Source organism: Micromesistius poutassou (genome assembly GCF_964030765.1).
Source record: "Micromesistius poutassou genome assembly, chromosome: 14".
NCBI classification, from domain to species: Eukaryota; Metazoa; Chordata; class Actinopteri; order Gadiformes; family Gadidae; genus Micromesistius; species Micromesistius poutassou.
In genome coordinates, this window is record NC_140284.1 from 18,666,000 (window position 1) to 18,686,543 (window position 20,544).

At 47.5% G+C, this 20,544-nt stretch overlaps 1 protein-coding gene across 1 annotated transcript; it reads right to left on the bottom strand.

Moving 5' to 3' along the window:
- Nucleotides 1-43: 43 nt before the first annotated feature.
- On the bottom strand, nucleotides 44-19,274 carry lats2 (large tumor suppressor kinase 2). Its single transcript, XM_084478098.1, has 9 exons — nucleotides 19,082-19,274; nucleotides 15,962-16,847; nucleotides 9,379-9,511; nucleotides 7,514-8,985; nucleotides 6,503-6,730; nucleotides 5,450-5,804; nucleotides 4,610-4,792; nucleotides 4,295-4,401; nucleotides 44-3,396 (listed from the first exon to the last, which is right to left on the bottom strand). Exons 2-9 carry the CDS (start codon nucleotides 16,307-16,309, stop codon nucleotides 2,761-2,763), a joined length of 3,462 nt encoding a protein of 1,153 aa, XP_084334224.1. The 5' UTR covers nucleotides 16,310-16,847; nucleotides 19,082-19,274; the 3' UTR covers nucleotides 44-2,760.
- Nucleotides 19,275-20,544: the final 1,270 nt, after the last annotated feature.

Below are 20,544 nucleotides of genomic sequence, written 5' to 3' on the forward strand. Positions count from 1 at the left end.
TAATTTAATTTATACATATATTTTACACATTGAGACAGTGAAAGCATTTTTTTTTTTTTTTTTACAAATCCTCAATTAATACATATACATGTAAAAAAGAGATAGTTGACCAAATCACATCATCGATAATACTGCGTAGACACGTTAACATTAGCACAGGCAAATTTAAAACCCCAAAAAAACGCGAAGATACAAAAAATATGTATATCTGTATAAATATAAACTCAGGGAGAAACAACTTGTATGATACACGAAGAAGAACACCACAACGTGAAGCTGGACACACCTCGCTAACATTCAGATTGATCTGAGTCAAAGATTGTCGGTCGTCATTCTCCAACTTTGAGAAAGCTGAAACATCGCCAAAACATTTCCAATTGCTCAGGTTCTCAGGTGACCTCTGTGATAGGGCGAGGCAGGGAGTGGGCGGAGCTAGTGAGGAGAGTAACATATTGGCAACCCTCTAGCCCTTAAGGATGCCCTTTGAGCAAGGCACTCTGTGCCACCTCCAACTCTTCCCCCCCTGGAGCAGACTATATGTAACAGCCGGGTGTTACCGTGAATATCTGCGTTCAACGGATAAATACACGTTTTGAAATAGGATGGCGGTGTATGTTGGTCTGCCCAACATAGAAGGCACATAAGAAATGATAAAAACAAATAACCAAAACAGGAAAATAATAAAATACCTTTCAATACACTGCCAGGCGAAACAAACAACGCTCGGGGTTAACCATCTTCCTGACCATTAAGTTCAACCGTCCACGCCACCGGAGGGGTTTCCATGGTTACAGAATACTGTTGGAAACTGCTGTGTTTGAGTTTGAGTAGTGTGCTGATTGTCAGGAGGCAACGGAGATGTTTGGGGTGGTGGTGAACAACATGGCACGACGTGGTCCTTTCTAGTTGAAAAACACCGGGGGAGGGAATCTGCATGAATGTCCCCAACAATTCCTCTCCCTGTCCGATTCACCGGCCAAGTTATGCTTGGGCATGGTCACTATATATGTGGTTGTGGCCGAGAGATAGGAAGTGAATATATATTTTTTGCGTTAATTTAAGTTCAGTTTATTGAAACATCCCTGTGTCAGACATCTTTCTGCTGCCACTTCTAACGATTCCGATCTTTCTCTCCATCCATCCATCCATCCATCTAGCCATTCCTCCATCTCGCTGTCCTCCTGGCTCCGCCCCCCCCCCCCCTGCGGCCAGGACCCGCCAGATCGCAGTGGGGGGGGGGAGGAGTCAATCCACCACAGATGTTCTGAACAAACTCACCTCAACAGACAACTAGAAACACATGTGGCTCCACCCTCCCTGAATCACACCCCACACCCAGCACACATAAACAAACTCACCCTCAAGCACAAATAAAAAAAAATACATTGGTATAAATGTAATCATGATAACAATTATAATATCGTAAATAACATTTTAACCATAATAATAAGCAGCATGGTGAACATTGTAACTGAAAGGAAAACAATAATATTTATATAAACTAATATGTTTGTACATAACGCGCTCAGTACTTGACGTTAAGGAGGATATTAAGTGAAAGGTTTTTTCTGTATTGCACATAGTTATACGTCTCACATGTTGCTTTTAAGACCGCCTCCTCAATTCCTGTCACATGACCTCCCTCGATGCCATGGAGACCTGTGGACTTATAGTGTGTGTATGTTTTGATTGATCTTCGCATATTTTTACATAATACTGTGTGTGTGTGTGTGTGTGTGTGTGTGTGTGTGTGTGTGTGTGTGTGTGTGTGTGTGTGTGTTTCCTGGCAGAAGAAGCACTGTCAGGACTTGGTCACAGGATCCACTGAGTTAAGTTGTTCATCGTAAGGTAGACTCTGAGGAAAGTAACGTAGTGTAACCGTCTTTGTCTTCTTAGCCAAACAACAGAAGCATAAACAAAGCGCACAATCTGTCACCACGTGGAGAGAACCGGCCTCAGTCTTTAAGCTTCAGCAACAAACACTTTTTGGCTTTTTTTTAACCATCTACGATTTTTCTTTTTCCATCCTTGGATAATATTGACCTTGGAAATGAACAAATGGCATGAAAGCTTTTAAGGAACGAGGCAAGATGTACCTGCTCACTCTCACCACACGGAAATGTCCAGTTGGTTCTACTGTGACAAAAGCGTGAGAGAAATGCCAATCTGAAAAGATCCGTTAACGAACCTCCCCACACTTCCATAACAGTCACGACCCGCAACCACTCTCCACTCCCATACCTGTTCACACCCTCTGCGTTTCGAAATAAAAGCCCCAAAAACACAAATGTGTGTGTGTGTGTTTGTGAAATGCAACCGTTTGTTTTTGTAGCTTATGTTGCGCTGCCATGGAAACCTTGGTGGTCTAGTTTCTCAGCATGCAGAGTGTTCGCCCATTCGAGTCCAGGATTAAATCTGGCAGGGCAGGAAGCTCCAGTCCATCTACTTCCTGTGTGGGAAAGTGGGGGCAAGGGAGAAGGATGCCACACCTGTCCCTCCATTCCTGCTCCCTTCGCCCCCCCCCCCCCCCTCGGTCAAAACTACATAGAGTTTGACCTCAGGTCACTCAAAGCAACACACTGTGTGTTTTTAAAACACAACAATTCATGTCTCCCAGCTGTGCACTTACATATACAGATAGGAACACACACACACGTGCGCACGCACGCACGCCTCGCGGAAACGCATTGGCAGATGAGCAAGGTGCCGATTGATTATAAGAGACGCCCACCAAACCGGGCGGCCAATCAAAGTTGGCCTCTACACATACACCGGCTCACAGCCCTCCCCTTCCTCCTCCTCATCGTCTTCATCCTCGTCATCCTCGTCGTCCTCATCATCGTCGTCTTCATCATCATCATCCTCGTCCTCGTCATCCTCCTCCCCCTCCTCCTCCTCCTCCTCCTCGTGTTCTCCCCTCTCCCCCGGGCCCGTGCGATTGGCCGGCCGGTCGCTGGGCGGGGCCTGGGCGGCGGCGGCGTCGGGGGGCTTGGGGTAGCGGAAGGGGCAGCCGTTGTCGTCGAAGAAGCGCCGGAAGGTGAACTCGTAGAAGGCGTGCTCGGGGTGCTTCCCGTGCGGCAGGCAGAGCGCCTCCCAGGCCCGGGCGCCGCTGTCGCCGCTGTCGCTCCACGCGCCCGGCCCGCCCTCCTCCTCCACCGGGTCGAAGTTGGAGGTGTCCATGGGGTGGGCGATCTTGGGCCGGTAGGGCGCCGGCTGCTGCCGCAGGTTGGCGGAGAAGTCCGTCTGGCGGAAGAAGGGGTGGGCTTTGATCTCGCCGGCGCCGTTGCCGCCCAGGCGCTCCTCCGCCGAGCAGCAGAGCCGGGCGATGATGTCGACGGACTCCGGGTTGAGCTTGACCTGCGGCGGCACCTGCAGCGTGCTCTCCCAGTTGATCACCTGGCGGAGGAGGGGGGGGGGGGTGTGGCCACAGGACAGGTGAGGTGAGTGTCACAGTTTCTTTCTTGTTTATTGTTTTGCCTACTTTGCACTATAGAGACCATTTTGCGCTATTGAGAATTTATTAATTGAAAATATTACTTATTCTTATTTTATTTCATTTACCAATTTTATTTCATACTTAATGCGCCGCAGGCCTGAGATGAACAAAATGTCGGTTCTTCTATTTGTCTTTCTCTTTTGACATTTGTTGTAATTGACAATAAAGCTGACTTATTAGATACACAGCAGATGACTTATTAGATACACAGATACTTATTAGATACACAGCAGGGCACTGATGCCGAGCGACTGCGTTAACAACATCAGATCGTCACCATGGCAAAACGGTCGTCTATGATTTGTTTGTAAAATGCATTTGTATAGCTCTCGACCGCAGTTCTGCCCCTGTTAACAAGAGCGATACACAGGCATTTTCTCAAAGGGCTTCCCAGGCCAACATTGATCCAGATCTTCTAACACATAGCCTCATGACCCTCACCCTAAACATGGCCTTAATACTAGGCCCTCCAAATGGGAAGGAAAAAACTCACCGCACCTCAAAAAGAAATGCTGAGAAATCACTACTCACCAAATCTGGTAGAGCATGATTACAATACAATACATCAAGATTACTTACACTATGTCAAGATAAGACTATAGTATGACATATAGTATGACATTAAGATTACATTACACTTCATGAAGATTAGACTACATCACGTGACATAAAGATTACATTACTCTACATCAGCTTTAGACAACGTGACACGATATCCAGATCACATCACACTATATCAAGATTAGACTACATCACAGGACGTCAGAGTACGTTTTATAGGTGTGGTGTTTGACTGACCTTGATCTGGGTCTCTGTGGGAGTGGGGGCGAGGAACGGCGGCTGGCCCACCAGCATCTCAAACAGGATGACGCCCACACTCCACCAGTCACACAGCTGGGTGTAACCTACACGCACACGCACACGCACACACACACACACACACACACACACACTTAACGACAGTTGTATGTAGGATATAGGAAAACAACATAATACATAATACAGGTATACAGCTGTAATAATTCGGGAATACAACAGCTACACTACAGGAACAGTAATGTGTGGCATGATGTTTCTCTGAGAAACCCCCCCCACCACCCCCCCGCCACCCACCTTTGCGCAGCAGGACCTCCGGAGCGATGTAGTTGGGCGTGCCCACCAACGAGTGGGCGAGGCACCGCTGGTGTTGCCGCGTCGACCGCTGCTCCAGGGTCATGAGGCGGTCGCCACAGCGACAGTTGGACACGTCGTCCCAGAAGTCACTGGGCTCCATGCTGTCCTGCCGCACGTGACTTCCTGGAGAACCACAGGGCACCGTGTTAGGAGGCATCACGATGTCTACGAAGACCCCGTTTCATCACTGGACCGGGCAGATACTAGGGCTGCTCCATTATGGAAAAATAATCATAATCACGATTATTTTGGTCAATATTGAAATCTCGATTATTCAAACGATTATTTTTTTCATTTATTCATAATTTCTCTCCAAAAAAAAAACACTTTGTAAATGAGAACCTTGAAATTTCCCCTTAAAAATATACACAGAATGGTCAAATAGAAAATAAAGTCCAGATATGAATCCAGCTGTTCTGCAATTTCTATTAAAAAAAAGATATATATATATATCTTTTCTTTTTTTTTAAAATCGTTTCAACTCGATTATATTCGTTTGGTGATCGTTTCACTCTGAAATCAAAATCACGATCAAAATTCGATTAATCGCCCAGCCCTAGCAGATACTGAAGGATTTAAACCCCTCCTCCTCCCTCTTGGGGGGCCACGCCCACGGAGCCCTCCACCTCCCTCTCTTGGGGACCACGCCCACGGAGCCCTCCACCTCCCTCTCGGGGGACCACGCCCACGGAGCCCTCCTCCTCCCTCTCGGGGAACCCCGCCCACGGAGCCCCCCACCTCCTCCCTCTCTCGGGGGACCACGCCCACGGACCAGCTCACCTTTCTGGTAGTACTTGGAGTTGTGCGTCCAGCGGAAGCCCGTGCACAGGCCGAAGTCGGTGAGCTTGATGTGCCCGTCGAGGTCGATGAGGATGTTGTCGGGCTTGATGTCGCGGTGGATGAAGCCCATCTTGTGCACGCTCTCGATGGCCAGCGTCAGCTCCGCCACGTAGAAGCGCGCCAGCGCCTCGGGGAAGACGCCCATGCGGATGAGCAGGCTCATCATGTCCCCGCCGGGGATGTAGTCCATGACGAAGTACAGGCTGTCGCGGTCCTGGAAGGAGTAGTACAGGCGCACCACCCACTCGTTGTCCGCCTCCGCCAGGATGTCCCGCTCCGCCTTCACGTGCGCGACCTGCCGACCCCCAGCGCACGTTTCAGTCCCGCTGGATGTTTTACCGCTCGGTGCTACGAGCTCTTACCTCAGGAGCCCAAGTGTCTCGTATCACAATGGAAAAGAGTAACTAAATACAAATAACTAATAACTAAATACAAATAACAATCGTTTGTATTTAGTGTTTCCTTAGCCATAGTATTTTTTTTCATATTCTTTTAGGTTTAGGTATTAACTTCTATATTGAATTCACCAACAGTTATTAGCATTATCACGGGACATTATGTTTGAATGGTTTCCTTCAGGCCTTTTTAGAAAGTCCTCAAAACAGTTGGATGATTTCCCTTCACATACATAACAACATGCATCAATCATCAGTGGTTCACAACCTTTTTGTCTGCAACCCCAACTTCTTATATTTGTGTATATTTTATAGATTATTTTCTACATAAATGTCTGAGTGACCACAGCACCACATTTGGTAGTAGTTTCACCAGGTGAATCTTACTTTTGTTTGTAGCCACAGTTGCTGCAAATCGTAATGGTAATAAATAATAATATCATGAAGTCGTTTTCGAGTCGTAAAATGGACTTTCAAGGCCTTTCAAACCATTTTAAATAACTTTTCACAATGGGAAAACACATAATCAAATATCTTTATCAGCTTTTAAGCTCTTACATTACACAAATAACCACATCCATGAATGCACGTTGGCTACCTGGTTCCGGTTGAGCACGTCCTTCTTGCGCAGCGTCTTCATGGCGTACAGGGCGCTGGTGTCCACCTTGCGGGTCAGACACACCTCCCCGAACGCGCCGATGCCCAGGGTCTTGATCTTCACAAACATCGACTTGTCCATCTTGGCTCGCCTGAGACGGTTGTAGTTGGACTCCTTCTGGTTCAGCATCTTCCTCATCTGCTCCTGCTCAGCCTCCGACAGGCCGGCCTGCGGATACAGGATGGGGGTAGGGCTTTAAGGAGTTGTGCCGATAAGGGTGGAGGAAACCGTCGGTACACTCGGGAATAGCGATTCTCTGCGATTTCGAGAAATGGTTCCCAAATCCACAACTGTTTAGAATGAATGCAACGTCATTAATCGCCATACAACGTCAAACAACGTCGTCAACCCACTGACCACTAGGCTGTACTACAGTTCTGTTGTAGCTTTTGAAGCGCTTTGTGGTAGTATTATCTCTGTCTCGGAAACATTGGAACTTGGCTTATAACTTTACTATTTGAATTCATGACAAATATCAAACCAAAACATTCTTGAAAGAAACATTCTTGAAAATATCGATTTAAACATAAGCCATAATTGAAATACCAGACGAGTTTTAAACGCTCACGATGCTAATCTCTGACCTGACCCGAGCCTGTCAACCTCACATAGTTGGGAGATTTAAAGGAGTTCTCTGTGCACTGGGGGCTCTCTGTTTGAACCGCCTCAGCAGGGCAGTCGACAGACTAATGAATTAGCGCAAGATCAGGCAAATATGAACCTGGGGAACTCACACGGGTCAAGGTTCAACCCTTCGGGGAATGTTCCCTCGGCATTCATTACCTTTTTTGACCTCCATTAGTCTGTGAGTAGTGGGGTATGTACCGAGTGTAGGTGTGTACTAGTATGCAGTACATACCACTCACATGAAGTGTGTAGTGTGGACCTTGATACATTAAGTAAGTATATATTACATGTATTTCGTATACATGTGCTAGCGTGCATTCTGACCTTGGACATCTCCTGCTCCAGCTGCAGGCGTCGATTCAGCTTCTGCTGGTAGGTCTTCATCACGTTCTCGATGTGCTGCTCCATGTAGAACTTGAAGGCGAAGGGGGAGTAGCTCTTGATGCGGGACTCCCTCTTCTCTTCGTCCCGGCCGTTCTTCCTCACCGGCACCGGCGACGTCTGGATCTGCTTCTTGTCCTTGAGCCCCTTCTCCGCCTTGCCCGCCTTGGCCTTCTCCTTGCCGTGGCTCTCCTCCGCCTTCCCACCGCTGCCCCCGCTGCCCGCGCCCCCGCCATGCACGGCCCCCCTGGAGGCGGGGAGCTGCTCCACGGGGCCGCACATGGCCCCCGGCCCGTCCAGGGTCTTGGGGTAGGGCGGCGGCGGGCAGCGGGGGGTGTCCTGGGCGGGCTCCAGGGAGTACGACTCCTCGGGGACGTAGCCCAGGGCCTCGCCCCCCTCGGGCCCCTGGGCCACCATCCAGGCGGGGTGGCAGGGCCCCACGGCCGTCTTGGGCTCCGGGCGCATCACGCGGATGCTCTTGACGGGCTGCTGGATGGGCGGCGAGGTGACGGCGGTGATGGTGTTGGGGGGCCCGAGGGAGGGGTCACTGGGGGGAGGGGCCATGGGGGGCCGGGCGGTGATGGGGCCGGCCGAGCGGCTGTTGAACGAATTGGTCCTGCTGGGGACCCGGACCTCCCCTCTGAAGGGGCCCTGGGACTGGGGCTGCCTGGGAGGCGGGGCCCCCTCCGACCCCCAGTGGTGGTCATAGAGGTCCAGGTTGAGGCTGGCCCGGGACGGGGTCATCAGGCCCGGGGGGAGGTCGGGGAAGTCGGGCCCCAGGACGGAGGGGCCGGCCCCCGGGGAGCGGGACATGATGTGCACCTGGTGGGACGTGGGGCTGGGCTGGCGGGGGTGGGCGTGGGCGGGCAGGTACAGGCCCTTCCCCTGCATGCCCACGTAGCCATCGGGCGGGGCCATCTTGTTCTGGAAGGACGCGCTGCGCTTCACCCCGTACCCGCCCTGCTCCATCATGTGGGGCCGCGGGTGGCCGTAGTCGTAGTGGGGGCCCGGCCCGGGGCCCCCCGCCGGCGGGGGCGCGAGCTGCAGCGGCTGGCCGGGGATGTTGTAGCTGATCATGTTGCCGTGTTGCTCGAGGGCCCCGGGGTAGCCCTTCTGCGGGGCCCCGGGGGGGTATAGGCCGCCGCCGCCCGGAGGGTTTGGGCCGGGCATGGCGGAGGGGTAGGAGCCCATGCTGGGGGGCCGACCCATGGGGCCCTGTGGGGAGGGGGGCATCATGTAGTTCATGACGGGCTGGGCGCCCATGTAGGGCCGGGGCAGGTCCCCCTCGGGGCCGTACGACGCTGGGCCCTCGTACATGGGGGCCCCCATCTGGTGGTAAGGGGGCATGGGCACCACCTCCCCCGATCCCTCCATGGGGGGCCGGTGGTCCATGGAGCTCTGCATTCCCCCTTTACCTGGAGGATCACCAGATATTATAATAACGCACAATCAAATATTGTTATGATCATGTTATCATAATAATACTAATAATAATAATACTATTATTATTAATAATGTTGCCACTAGAAAATGAAGTTTGTATAAATATGTCCAGATCCACACTAGGCCTTGCTTGGTCAATTTTCACAAGATTGAGGTCCACACTAGAGTAACTAGTGTGTGTGTGTGCGTGTGTGCGCATGTGCGTGTGTGCATGTGTGCATGTGTGCATGTGTGCATGTGTGCATGTGTGCATGTGTGCGTGTGCATGTGCATGTGTGCGTGCGTGCCTGTGCGTGTGTGTGTGTGTGTGTGTGTGTGTGCATGTGTGCGTGTGTGCGTGTGTGCATGTGTGTGTGTGTGTGTACCTGGGGAGGTCTGTTTGATGACCCTGACTATGAGCTCTGTGCGGGGGTCCAGGTAGCCCATCTTACTGATGTAGTCCAGCGCAGCCTCGATGTTCCTGCTGCCCGTTTGCTTTAGAGCGCGCACAGCCATCTCCTGCACACACGAGGTGACATTGCAGCGGTTAAATAAATGTACAGTCAAATACGACAAAAACACTCACAATACATGTATGCATATAAATGAGTGCTGTCAGTTAAACGCGTTATTAACAGCATTAACGCAAACGCATTTTAACAGCGTCAATTTTTTTATCGCAAGATTAACGTTCTCGTTTTTTTGTTATTATTGATGGACGGTGTTACATTGTGTGAGAGATTATGAATGACTGCTGCTCCAATTGAGAATGTTAGTGTGAAATTTAACACTACAGTATATGCCAATGTTGTTTTCAAAAAAAAAAAAGCATTTGCACAAAGCAAGCCGATCCACTTTTTCACGTTGATAAGAGTATTTAAAATAAGAAAAAGATAATGGGACAAGAAGAAATCAAGGGACATTTAGAATAGATAAAAACGTGTGATTAATTGCGAGTTAACATGACATGACATTAATGTGATTAATCGCGATTAAATATTTTAATCTGTTGACACCACTGATATAAATACATTCAAAAAGTAAAATCGGAACTCAAACAGAGTTCATGAACCAAGTTAAAGTTAAACAATGAAGACTAAAATACACAGGCCCAGCATGGGTTCATTTACCACCCTGTTCAGCAAACGGTCTCTCTCTCACACACACAGCACTGCAGGCTGCACCTGCATCCTCTGAATGTGAGGTCAAGTGCCAGGGACTTCCAATGAACAACACACACACACACACACACACACACACACACACACACACACACACACACACACACACACACACACACACACACACACACACACACACACACACACACACACAGCTGGGTATGCAGCATACAAGTTGAGTAGTTCTCCCATAACCTTTGACCTCAATCACTTGCCCCACACACAAAAACAGACACACCTTTAGGTATACATTATTGGATATTATTCAACAATGCCAGTCATTTCGACAGTTGCGTTCTTATATTGTTGGACGTAACAAAACCATGTTTGGCAATGTTTTGCAATTTTGCCAGGCAGGGCAAAGTAAATATATTTATCAGGCACCCTTCAACCATAAAAGGTTATTCAGAGTGCTTTAAATGATGGGAATCACATTTATTTTATTTTATAAGATAAATCAAAAGTGAGTGTTAAAACGGTGAGTCAAATTGAGTTCAGTTACATTTCTGTGTGTCTTTGTGGCTACATAACATTACAGCACAATACCATTTTTTAAAATGCAGATGTGTAGAAAATAATGCTATGCTATGCTACGTTATGTTTTCATTGTAACCCTGATTCAATGCAACCGAATTCAGTTGGAGAAAAATGCACAGACTGGACAGCGAAAGTGTGAAGTAACAGCGAGGCACTGTGCATGGACGAGGAGGTTTCTCTCTACATAGTGATCCACACCTAGATTAGGAAATCCCCCCGGTTGTCACATGAGCTCACTGCCCAGACATGCGGCGCAATGGAGCCCCCACTGGCCGAACCAAAGCACTACCGCTCACATCACAGCATCCCCAACGGCCACAACCTGCTACTACACCCAGTCACCCATCATACCTGAACCTGTACAGCCGTTTTCTTTTCCATAGGAACCCGTGGAAAGCTTTCAATTTAAAGTTTTCCGAGAGGGGGGAGCTGAGCTGCTATTTATAGCACCCGGCTCCCCGCTCTCGGATTTGACGGCTTCATTCCACTGGAAGAACGTGAGCTTTGTGTCATGTTTTAGCTCAACGAGGAATAGACGCCTAAGTCCTGAGTAGTAGGTGTCGCTCTTCCGACTGAGATACAACAGGGAATGGAACCCCTAACCCCTGGCAGTGTTAGTGCCTTGCTCTTCCATCAGATCCACACAGGGGGAAAGAAACCCCAAACGTGTCCTAGGTTGGTGTATAAGCTCTGATTTCACAGCGTTACTGAAACCCCAGCATGTGGTGTGCAGCCATTTTGGGTCCGGTCGGGCCAGTTTCCACAGCCACAGCAAGGCGTTTCCATTTACAGGGAGGAAACTGTCGAACAACAAGCACAACTTTAAGCACACAGCACACATTCATGAACACATTCAGCTGTCAGCCCAGAACACACCGTGTGTGTGTGTGTGTGTGTGTGTGTGTGTACAGTTGAAGTATCGGAGGAATTCAGGGAAGGGTTGAAATAGTGGAGACCAGCGACACACCCACACTTCCCTACACACTTCCTCAGTCAGTGTGTGTGTGTGTGTGTGTGTGTGTGTGTGTGTGTGTGTGTGTGTGTGTGTGTGTGTGTGTGTGTGTGTGTGTGTGTGTGTGTGTGTGTGTGTGTGTGTGTGTGTGTGTGTGTGTGTGTGTGCGCGCGCGTGTGTTCTTGCGTATGTGTGTGTCGGTGTGTGTGTGTGTGTGTGGGTGGGGTCGGCGTGGACAGTCTTGGTGGCGCGTTCCAAACCCTGACCCCGGCTGCCATGGCGACAGATGTTCCTCCGCAACATTCCAACCTCCAAGAAAGAAGGAATGCCAACAATTTGGTAATCTGGACGCTCTCCATTATCCTATCTCTTTATCTTCCTCATCCTACATGCCCCTCTCTCTCCCATATAACCTAATCTCTCTCCCTCAATCCGTCTCTCTCCTATCATTTTCCCCTGATCTCTCTCTCTCCCTTATTGTATCTCTGCCTTTCTCTCTCTCTCTCTCCCTTATCCGATCTCTCCATCTCTCACTTTTGGGACTTATGGGGCTTCCATTTGAATAAATCCTCTGTTTAATTCACACAACCTCAGAAAACCTATTCCTCTAAGCTCGTCCCCACAAGACAAGCACACCTCTTACGTGCACATCGGTCACGTGAAGGCCAGTGTTGGATTTTTATGGGGAGAATTCACTCACATGCCACGTTATTTCCTGACATGCACTTTCTACCACGGAAGGACCCGATTCATTTTGCACCACTGCCAAGCCAGTTTGTTTAAATTGTACTCTCTCTCTCGCTCTCTCTCTCTGGCTCTAGCGCTCTCTCTCTGGCTCTAGCGCTCTCTCGCTCTCGCCATCATGCAAAGTATGTCTCGGACGCCCAGAGCTCATTAATCAATCCAATAATAGCAAGACTATCATGTGGTGTGAGATGGAGAATGAAACATCTGAAATGATGGATGAGAAATGTAAGTAAAAGACAACTAGTAGAGACACAACTAGATCTAGACAGTATAACACGTAAGAGACAGAGAGAAGGGTATATTATGTATTATTGAAAGGGAATGGGAGAGACAAAAAGAGAGGGGGGAAAGCGAGACAAACAGTGAGTGTTTTATCTTTTCTTTTCATTTTCACTTTGACCCAGTTTTGAAGTGCATTCCTTCGGACCCTGCAAACCAAAGACATCTGGAGATTCCCTCTCTCTCTCTCTCTCTCTCTCTCTCTCTCTCTCACACAGAGAGAGAGAGAGAGACAGGGAGACAGAGAGAGATTGACAGAGACAGAGAGAGGAACAGGATCGTCATTGCTCATTCTTCAACCCACCCTGTCCATCAATCCTCATCTATCGATCCTTCAAATATCTCTATCCAACCTTCATCCATCCATCTATCTATCCTCCAACCAAACATCCATCTAGCCATGCTTCATCATCTACCCATAACCCCCCCCCCCCCCCCATAGTCTATCCAGGGTCCCCATAAACCTCCTCTTTCTCAGCTACAGTCCTTATAAACAGTGTTTAATTGAGACAGACGTGTAGCCCAGCCCAGGTAGTAAAACCATAGCCAACTCTTGCATGGTGCACAGAGGAATGCCTTGTCATATGCCCCAGCATACCAGGGCTCCACGTGCACTCACATGTACGCGCGGCGTGTGCACATGGGGCCTCAGCGTTACATAAACGCCTGCTAGCCCCGGAGGGCAGGCTTGTCCCACTTTGGACACCGTAGCCCACACAGGGCAAACAGGAAGTCCTCCAAGCTAACCTGGCCTACAGAAGAACTTTGGGAAAACGCCAAGAAAATACCCTCTCTCTCTCTCTCTCTCTCTCTCTCTCTCTCTCTCTCTCTCTCTCTCTCTCTCTCTCTCTCTCTCTCTCTCTCTCTCTCTCTCTCTCTCTCTCTCTCTCTCTCTCTCTCTCTCTCTCTCTCTCTCTCTCTCTCTCTCTCTCTCTCAGACGGAGAACGAGAGAGCAAGAGAGACAGACAGGAATCACTGATGGTTATCAGCTACCATCCAGGAGAGCGGGTGTGTGGGAGGCTGCCGTGTCGGGGCACTGTCTGGCGGGGTTGAAGACAGTCTAATGGGTGCTAATGGGGGTATTACGAGGTCAACGGCTTTGGAGGAGTACTCTCACTGTGACAGCCCATTGGCCCATCACTCAGAGGTGTCACCATAACCCAGAGTTCCTCGGTGCTCGGCAAAAGACAGACTTGACGCGATTTGTTTAAACCTGGACGAGCTCAAAAGCGTACCGAAGACGCTGGTTGATAACCAAACAGACAGACACAGACGGGAAGGCCGGCAGACACACAGACTGACACAAAGGCAGAAAGTCGGGCAGAAAGAGACACACGTATAGATAAATACACATATGCAGACAGACAGTACACAGACATATTTAGAGATATTTTGCAGAGTCGGGAAGATACAGAGACAGCCACACATGCAGGAAGACAGACAGGCCTTACAGACAGACAGGGCTTACAGAAGACCTTTGAGACCGATGGGTCTTTCAGACAGACGGGGCTGACAGACAGACAGCAGACTAGCGGGGAGAAAGGCAGAAGAGGTTTTGTGTGGTGGCAACAGGACACAACCAGAAGGAACTGTCCCACCCTGTTCCTATTCAATGTTCACTTCCTGTTTGTATTGACTGCCCACTCTGCCCCAACCAGCCAATCAGAACCTACATCCCGCTCTATCCAACCACCACCAACCAAGTCTGACTTGAACTTTGTCAAGGTTGTGTGGGTTTTTTTATTAAGGCTATAATGAAAGTATTAAAATATAGTATAATATTCTATTATATATAGTATTCAAATATATGATCACAGTTAACTATTAATAACCCTGAATTCAACAGCCACAGAACCATTTCTTTGCATAATTTTATCTGTACATAGCCAGATGTTATGTTTTCATTTTATTATGACGCAAATGTAAAGTTATGTATTGCACTGTTTGATACTTTCTGATGCTAATTCTGTATTTGAAAAGAAAATCCCATCAATAAACAACCAAAAACAATCTCATTATCGACAGAGAGTGCCTGGGTGAATCTGCAACATTACATCAGCTAGTAGTTCCTACAACCGTTGCAGACATTGATTGAGACACCGGCAACATGAAGCTCTATCAGAGCCTGCCATGATGATGAGTCACTGTACCAGAGCAGGCCCCAACATAGGAGGAATGGGAGTTGATATCCATCAAACATTGGCTATAGTGTAGGCACGTCATAGTAGACAATACCCTGCAAGGGTTTTGATTGGTAGGGAATGTAACGCCCTACCCCATCCCACTTAATGACCTTAAGGCCTGTATGATTTATCAGACACTTTTACCAAGAGGCGTGCGTGCATGTAACCTAAATGACATATTTTTAACCAGCAGGTAAGGGTTGGCGAATCTTAAAGGATGTCTATGAATCACCCCCCATCCTACTCTTCTCGGTTCTCCCCTTACATGGCCAATATACACATGCACACCCTTAGCCTCCATCCTTAAAAGGTAGCCATATTATACCACCAGGCGTGAGTGTGATTAGCCGTTACAAGCCGTTTTGAAAATCTGCCTCTTCTGACATCACAAGTGGGCGTGTCCACCTAGACGTGCGCCGGATAGATCAGTCTACCAGCCTACCCAGTGGACCGTAGCAAAACGTTGCTCATCTAGGTGGACACACCCATTTGTTTTTTGTTTTTTAAACGGCTTGTAACGGCTAATCACACTCACACCTGGTTGTTATGCCGGGCATAAGCAGGTTCCCGGTTCCTCTGTTGGCTAAGCTTCCTCTGCAGGAGGAGGTGACGGCCTCCCGTCGCTGTGACAAACCTGACGATGAGCAACAGCGGCTACTAAAGAAAACAACTCAAAACTCTGAGGTGTGTTGGACGGAGGGCGCCGCCTCCGGGGAAGTTGGTTGTGCAATCTCGCGCTGCTGGCCTGGATTGCATAAGGTGCTGTGCGCGACACATTTGGCAGAGAGGCTGTGTTGTGTGTAGCGTTCATTAACACATTCCTGCTACGGAGCAACTAGCCACGGCTTAAGGTATGGTTGTGTGCAGCGCTAGGACCAGCTCAAGCCCCGGTGGGCCGAGCACAGGTATCTGACATCAGCCTAACTGGCTGTAGTGTGGAAACACACGAGTAACACTAGTATGTGTTACTCGTGTGTCAATTCATAAATGGAACATCATTGTAGCCCTCCCTTCCTCCAGTACATTCTTCCAAACAAAAGCATTACCATGTGTACACACACACACACACACACACACACACACACACACCTGGTCACAGCCGGCGTTCACCAGGTCCTGCAGCATCTGTCGGTTGACGTCCCCGGAGCCGGAGGGGGCGGGGCCCGACCCCGACGAGGGCCCCGAGTCGTTGGCGAAGGGCATGAGCGACTTGCGGATCTCCCGCAGCGCATTCTGGTAGTTGTTGAACTTCTGGGGCGGCCGTAGCTGCTGCTGCCGGCTGGCGGTGTCCTTCCCTTGGCCGTCGGACCGCGAGCTGCCCCCGTGCAGGGCCTGGCTCACCAGCTTAGCCGGCTGCTTCAGACCCTCCTTGATCTCCTGCAGACGCTGCCGCGTGTTGCCCACGTACGGCGCCGCCGGGAACGTCTTGGGCCGCATGGCGCGCCCCCCCCCTGCCCGCTGCTCGCTGCCGCAGTTGGCCAATTGGTTAGGGACCTCGGCTGGCAAGTTGGTGAGCGGTGGTGGCTGGTTCGCCACAGGCCACGGCTAGTTTGGCTATTTGCCTATGGGCGGCAGCTGGTTGGGTAGGGTTCGCAGCTAGGGACTGTGGCAAGTAGACTAGGGTCCGAGGCTTCTTGGCTCGGGCTGTGGCTAGTTGGCCGGAGGCCGTGAACTGCGCTGCCACCTTGTGTTTGGGTCCGTTAGTGCTTGAGGACCTTTCTCTATGTTAGCTTTCTATGTTAGCGAGCTGCTTTCACTTTTTGACTCTTTGCCCCCTTTCTCCTGGTCGTGTCCATGCGGATCTAGAGGCGACGCGGGTACTGTTCTCCTCGATCTCTAACTCCACTGGTGGTGGTCGGGGGACTACAGGCTTCCCATGATGCACTGCTCAGGGCTGACGTTCCCCATGACTCTCAGAGGCTAGAGGGTGGCTTAGGGACTTCGGCAGCCTGGCCACGGGGCTGCCATGCTGGGCCTAAGAAGAGAGAGGAAAACGACACAAGATCAATATAATATTGATAACTGAGTGAGTCTTGCGTCAAGGATATTGATAAAAACCAGCACAATATCTAGTACATAGTAAAATTGTAACAATTTTCCTTTTACCAGACGAAAAATACATTGACCCTTAAAACACTTTCCTCAAAAGTCAAAAGATGTGCTTAAAATGTCCCGTTATCACAGTGATAATTGTATAATGCAGACCAAAAAAAAAAAAACAGACCAATAGAAGGCCCTCTGACCAGTAAAACTTCAAAGTACAACTACAACAAAGACCCCCCAAGGCGGTCTCTAAATAAGAACATCTATATGGGCTTTTATTTTGAAGAGGAACACAGGCCTCACTGTTTACAGATCAGACACGTCCTCAGACACACAAGATAATAATAATAATATGATCTGCTCCTGCCCTGGAGGACGCATAGGCTGGGGGGCCCTAACTTCGTCCATCTCTCCCTCCTCACCTCCTCCTCCTCCTCCTGCTACTCATCCCTCCCCATGTCTCTTACCTCCCTCTAGCACCTCCTCCTCCGCTTCCATTCCTACCATGCTTCGGTCGGACCAGAGCATTCCACGGCACAAGTAAACACAAGTGTGTGTGTGTGTGTGTGTGTGTGTGTGTGTGTGAACACAAAAGACAATATCTCTCATAACTGATAGTCCCGTGATGAAGTGGGTGATCGTGGTTCAATCCAATTTGTTTTGATAAACTGGATTGCAAGGAGAAGTAAACAAGATATGCATCCACAAGCAACGCTACTTTCAACTGCTATACAGCTTCTATAGTGTAGGCATACAAGATGATATCATTGATTATTAATATATTATTACCCTTATATTACTCCGTATACCACTGTCTCTGCATCTAATAAGTGACCGTGAACCAGATATTAGTCGGTAAGGGAACAATACTACTCCAGTGATTGTAGGCTATCCAAGTTCCCTTAAAGTTCACCCCAGTAACATCTGTGAATATCTAAAGCATTTTCACCAGATCCTGAAATATGCTTGCGACTAGGACAAAGAATCAGTCCAATGCCTAATGGGTTTACTTCCAAAGACTTAAAAAAAAATACATAATTTATGAAGAAACAGAATTTTAAAGAGTTCAGTATACTTCGTTCTGATTGGATGGACAGAGGATGGCAAGCAAAGGAGGAGGACAGGGTCCACTTAATAAACCGGCAGATGGTTTTCTGACTTTAACACATCATTGTTCTTTGCGTGACAAATCCTTTTGATTTGCCTCCGAGCAAAGAAATTCAGAATCTGACAAAACAAATAACTAGGTTATAGTATATGTAAACACGCATTCATACGCATAATGGGACTGATTGTTTTGGAATGCCTTGGGAAATAAAAGGGAATGCGAGGCATCCAACAGAGCAGACTTGTTGTAATGCTAGTGGGCTATAAAGATCTGCTGGTTTCTCACCAATCAACAGCAGAGGCCACGGTTCCCTGCTTGATCAAAGTATGAATGTGTCTCACCAATGTAACTAAAGCACATATCTATCTGAAAGGAGAGTCAAACAGTCAACGTTATCTAATTGTTTTCAGAATAATATCTGAATATAGGTTTGTGTCATTTATCAACGTGTGGGCAAAGGTTATATTAAAACAAATCTGTTTGTTTTGCATTCCACTGAACATTGGACTAAACTGAAATGTACATATAAACATAACAAATGAAAGGGTATTAGCATGTTTTATATATTCGCAATTTGCGTGCGTTGTTTATTTTTTCCTTATTTTTATCATCTAAAACGTATCCAATATATTTGTTTAACATTTCATGTCGCCTATGCCACAAAACAGCAACGTGTTCATAAGCAGGCATGATAAAACATTTACAGCATGAACTAAAACAAAGATTCAGCGAATTAATACAAAAAAAAGCAAATGAGAAGGGAAAGTGTTATTACATAACATGGTTGCAGGGGAAACATTTGGTCAGCCGAGAGGAGCTCCGGACCTGGGCCAAGGATGTATAATAAGGGATCGGGGCCTCCTTAAGTGTGGAAGTATGGGAAGGACCTCCCCGTGGTCCTAAAGACCTTGGGTTAGGTGGAAAAACCAAACTTAAAAAAAAAAAAACCTCCTTCTTTAACACAACTTTAAAAAGTGGTTCTTACCCACTCAAAACAATCGCGTGGGGAAATGGGCAAGAGCCACAATTGGAAAAGAAGAATGTAGATCGTAACTCACCATGTGAAAAAGGCGACCCGAGTAACTTTGATTCGAGGGTAAAATCCAAAAAAAAGACTCCTTCTTCGGAAACTTCGTGTCCTAGTTGTGTTTACAGGTCGTGTCGCACGGCTTGTGAAGTTATTTGTGTCGGAGGGCCCTGGTAAATACGATAAAACGAGGCTCCATTTTCCTGCCACTGTAGGCAGATTGAGAATGCAGTACAAAGTTGGACTCTTACTGCATAGTTCACATTCCTCAGGTCACGTGACGGACCAATGCACGTCAACAGCGCACATACTGTGGGCGGGGCTTCCGAGCCAATATGATTCAGATTCGAATCCACATTCTGGTTCCTTCATTAAGCACAGGGGGAAATCGATTCTGTTACATTTGCACTGCACAAGATAATAGAAAATACTTAAGACGTGTGTGTGTGTATATATATATATATATATACACACACACACGCATTATATATATATGCGTGTGTGTGTGTATATATATATATATATATATATACACACACACACGTCTTAAGTATTTTATATATATATATATATATATATATATATATATCTTTATATATATATAATATATATATATATATATACACACACACGTCTTAAGTATTATATATATATATATATATATATATATATATATATATATATATCTTTTTTTTTAATAAGTCTGATAAAAAATAATATGTTCAATCACCCATATATATTACTTAATAAACAGTTTAACTAAAATACAGTAAATAAATAGTCCAAATTATTTCAACAAATTATGAAGTAAATAACGAAAAAGTTTGAAATGATCAATCAAACCATTTATTTAGTGTTGATATATAAGCATTAAAATAGCAGTGTACAAGTAGTAATAAAGACCTAACAATAGATACTAGTATACACAGAGCCCAGGCACACAGTAGAAGGTAGTAGAATGTAGAAGACCCCTGAAAGATTGGAGCTATCGTTGAGGAACTATGAGGAACTTCGCCCATTTGGTTTGAGGTCCATAAAGGTCAGTTTAGACACCAGGGTCGTACAATTCGCTCAGAGAGCGTAATAAAGGTCCATGGCTAGAGGATAGTTGTAGTGGTTAGGCTGATACAAAGTGATTGATCAGAAATCCCAACCAAAATACATGCTGGGTAGACCTTTAACTGGACAAGTAGAACATAAAAAAACACGTGTTGGAACATGATGACAGGCACACATGTCTGTCTTCTGTCCACGCTTATAACATACAAGACGTCATACGTGACACCACCAAAATCCACAACTTTAAACATCACACTGGGCATGTTCACGTGGTAAATAAAACATGGAAACAAAGAGGTAATAGCATGTCAATAACATGGTAATAACATGTGACAGTAACAACATGTAGTGGGTCTGTTTAATAACAGATGTACAAAGTCCACGCTAAGGCACCAGCTAATGTCGTGTGCCAGACGATTCTGGAAAATAACAATT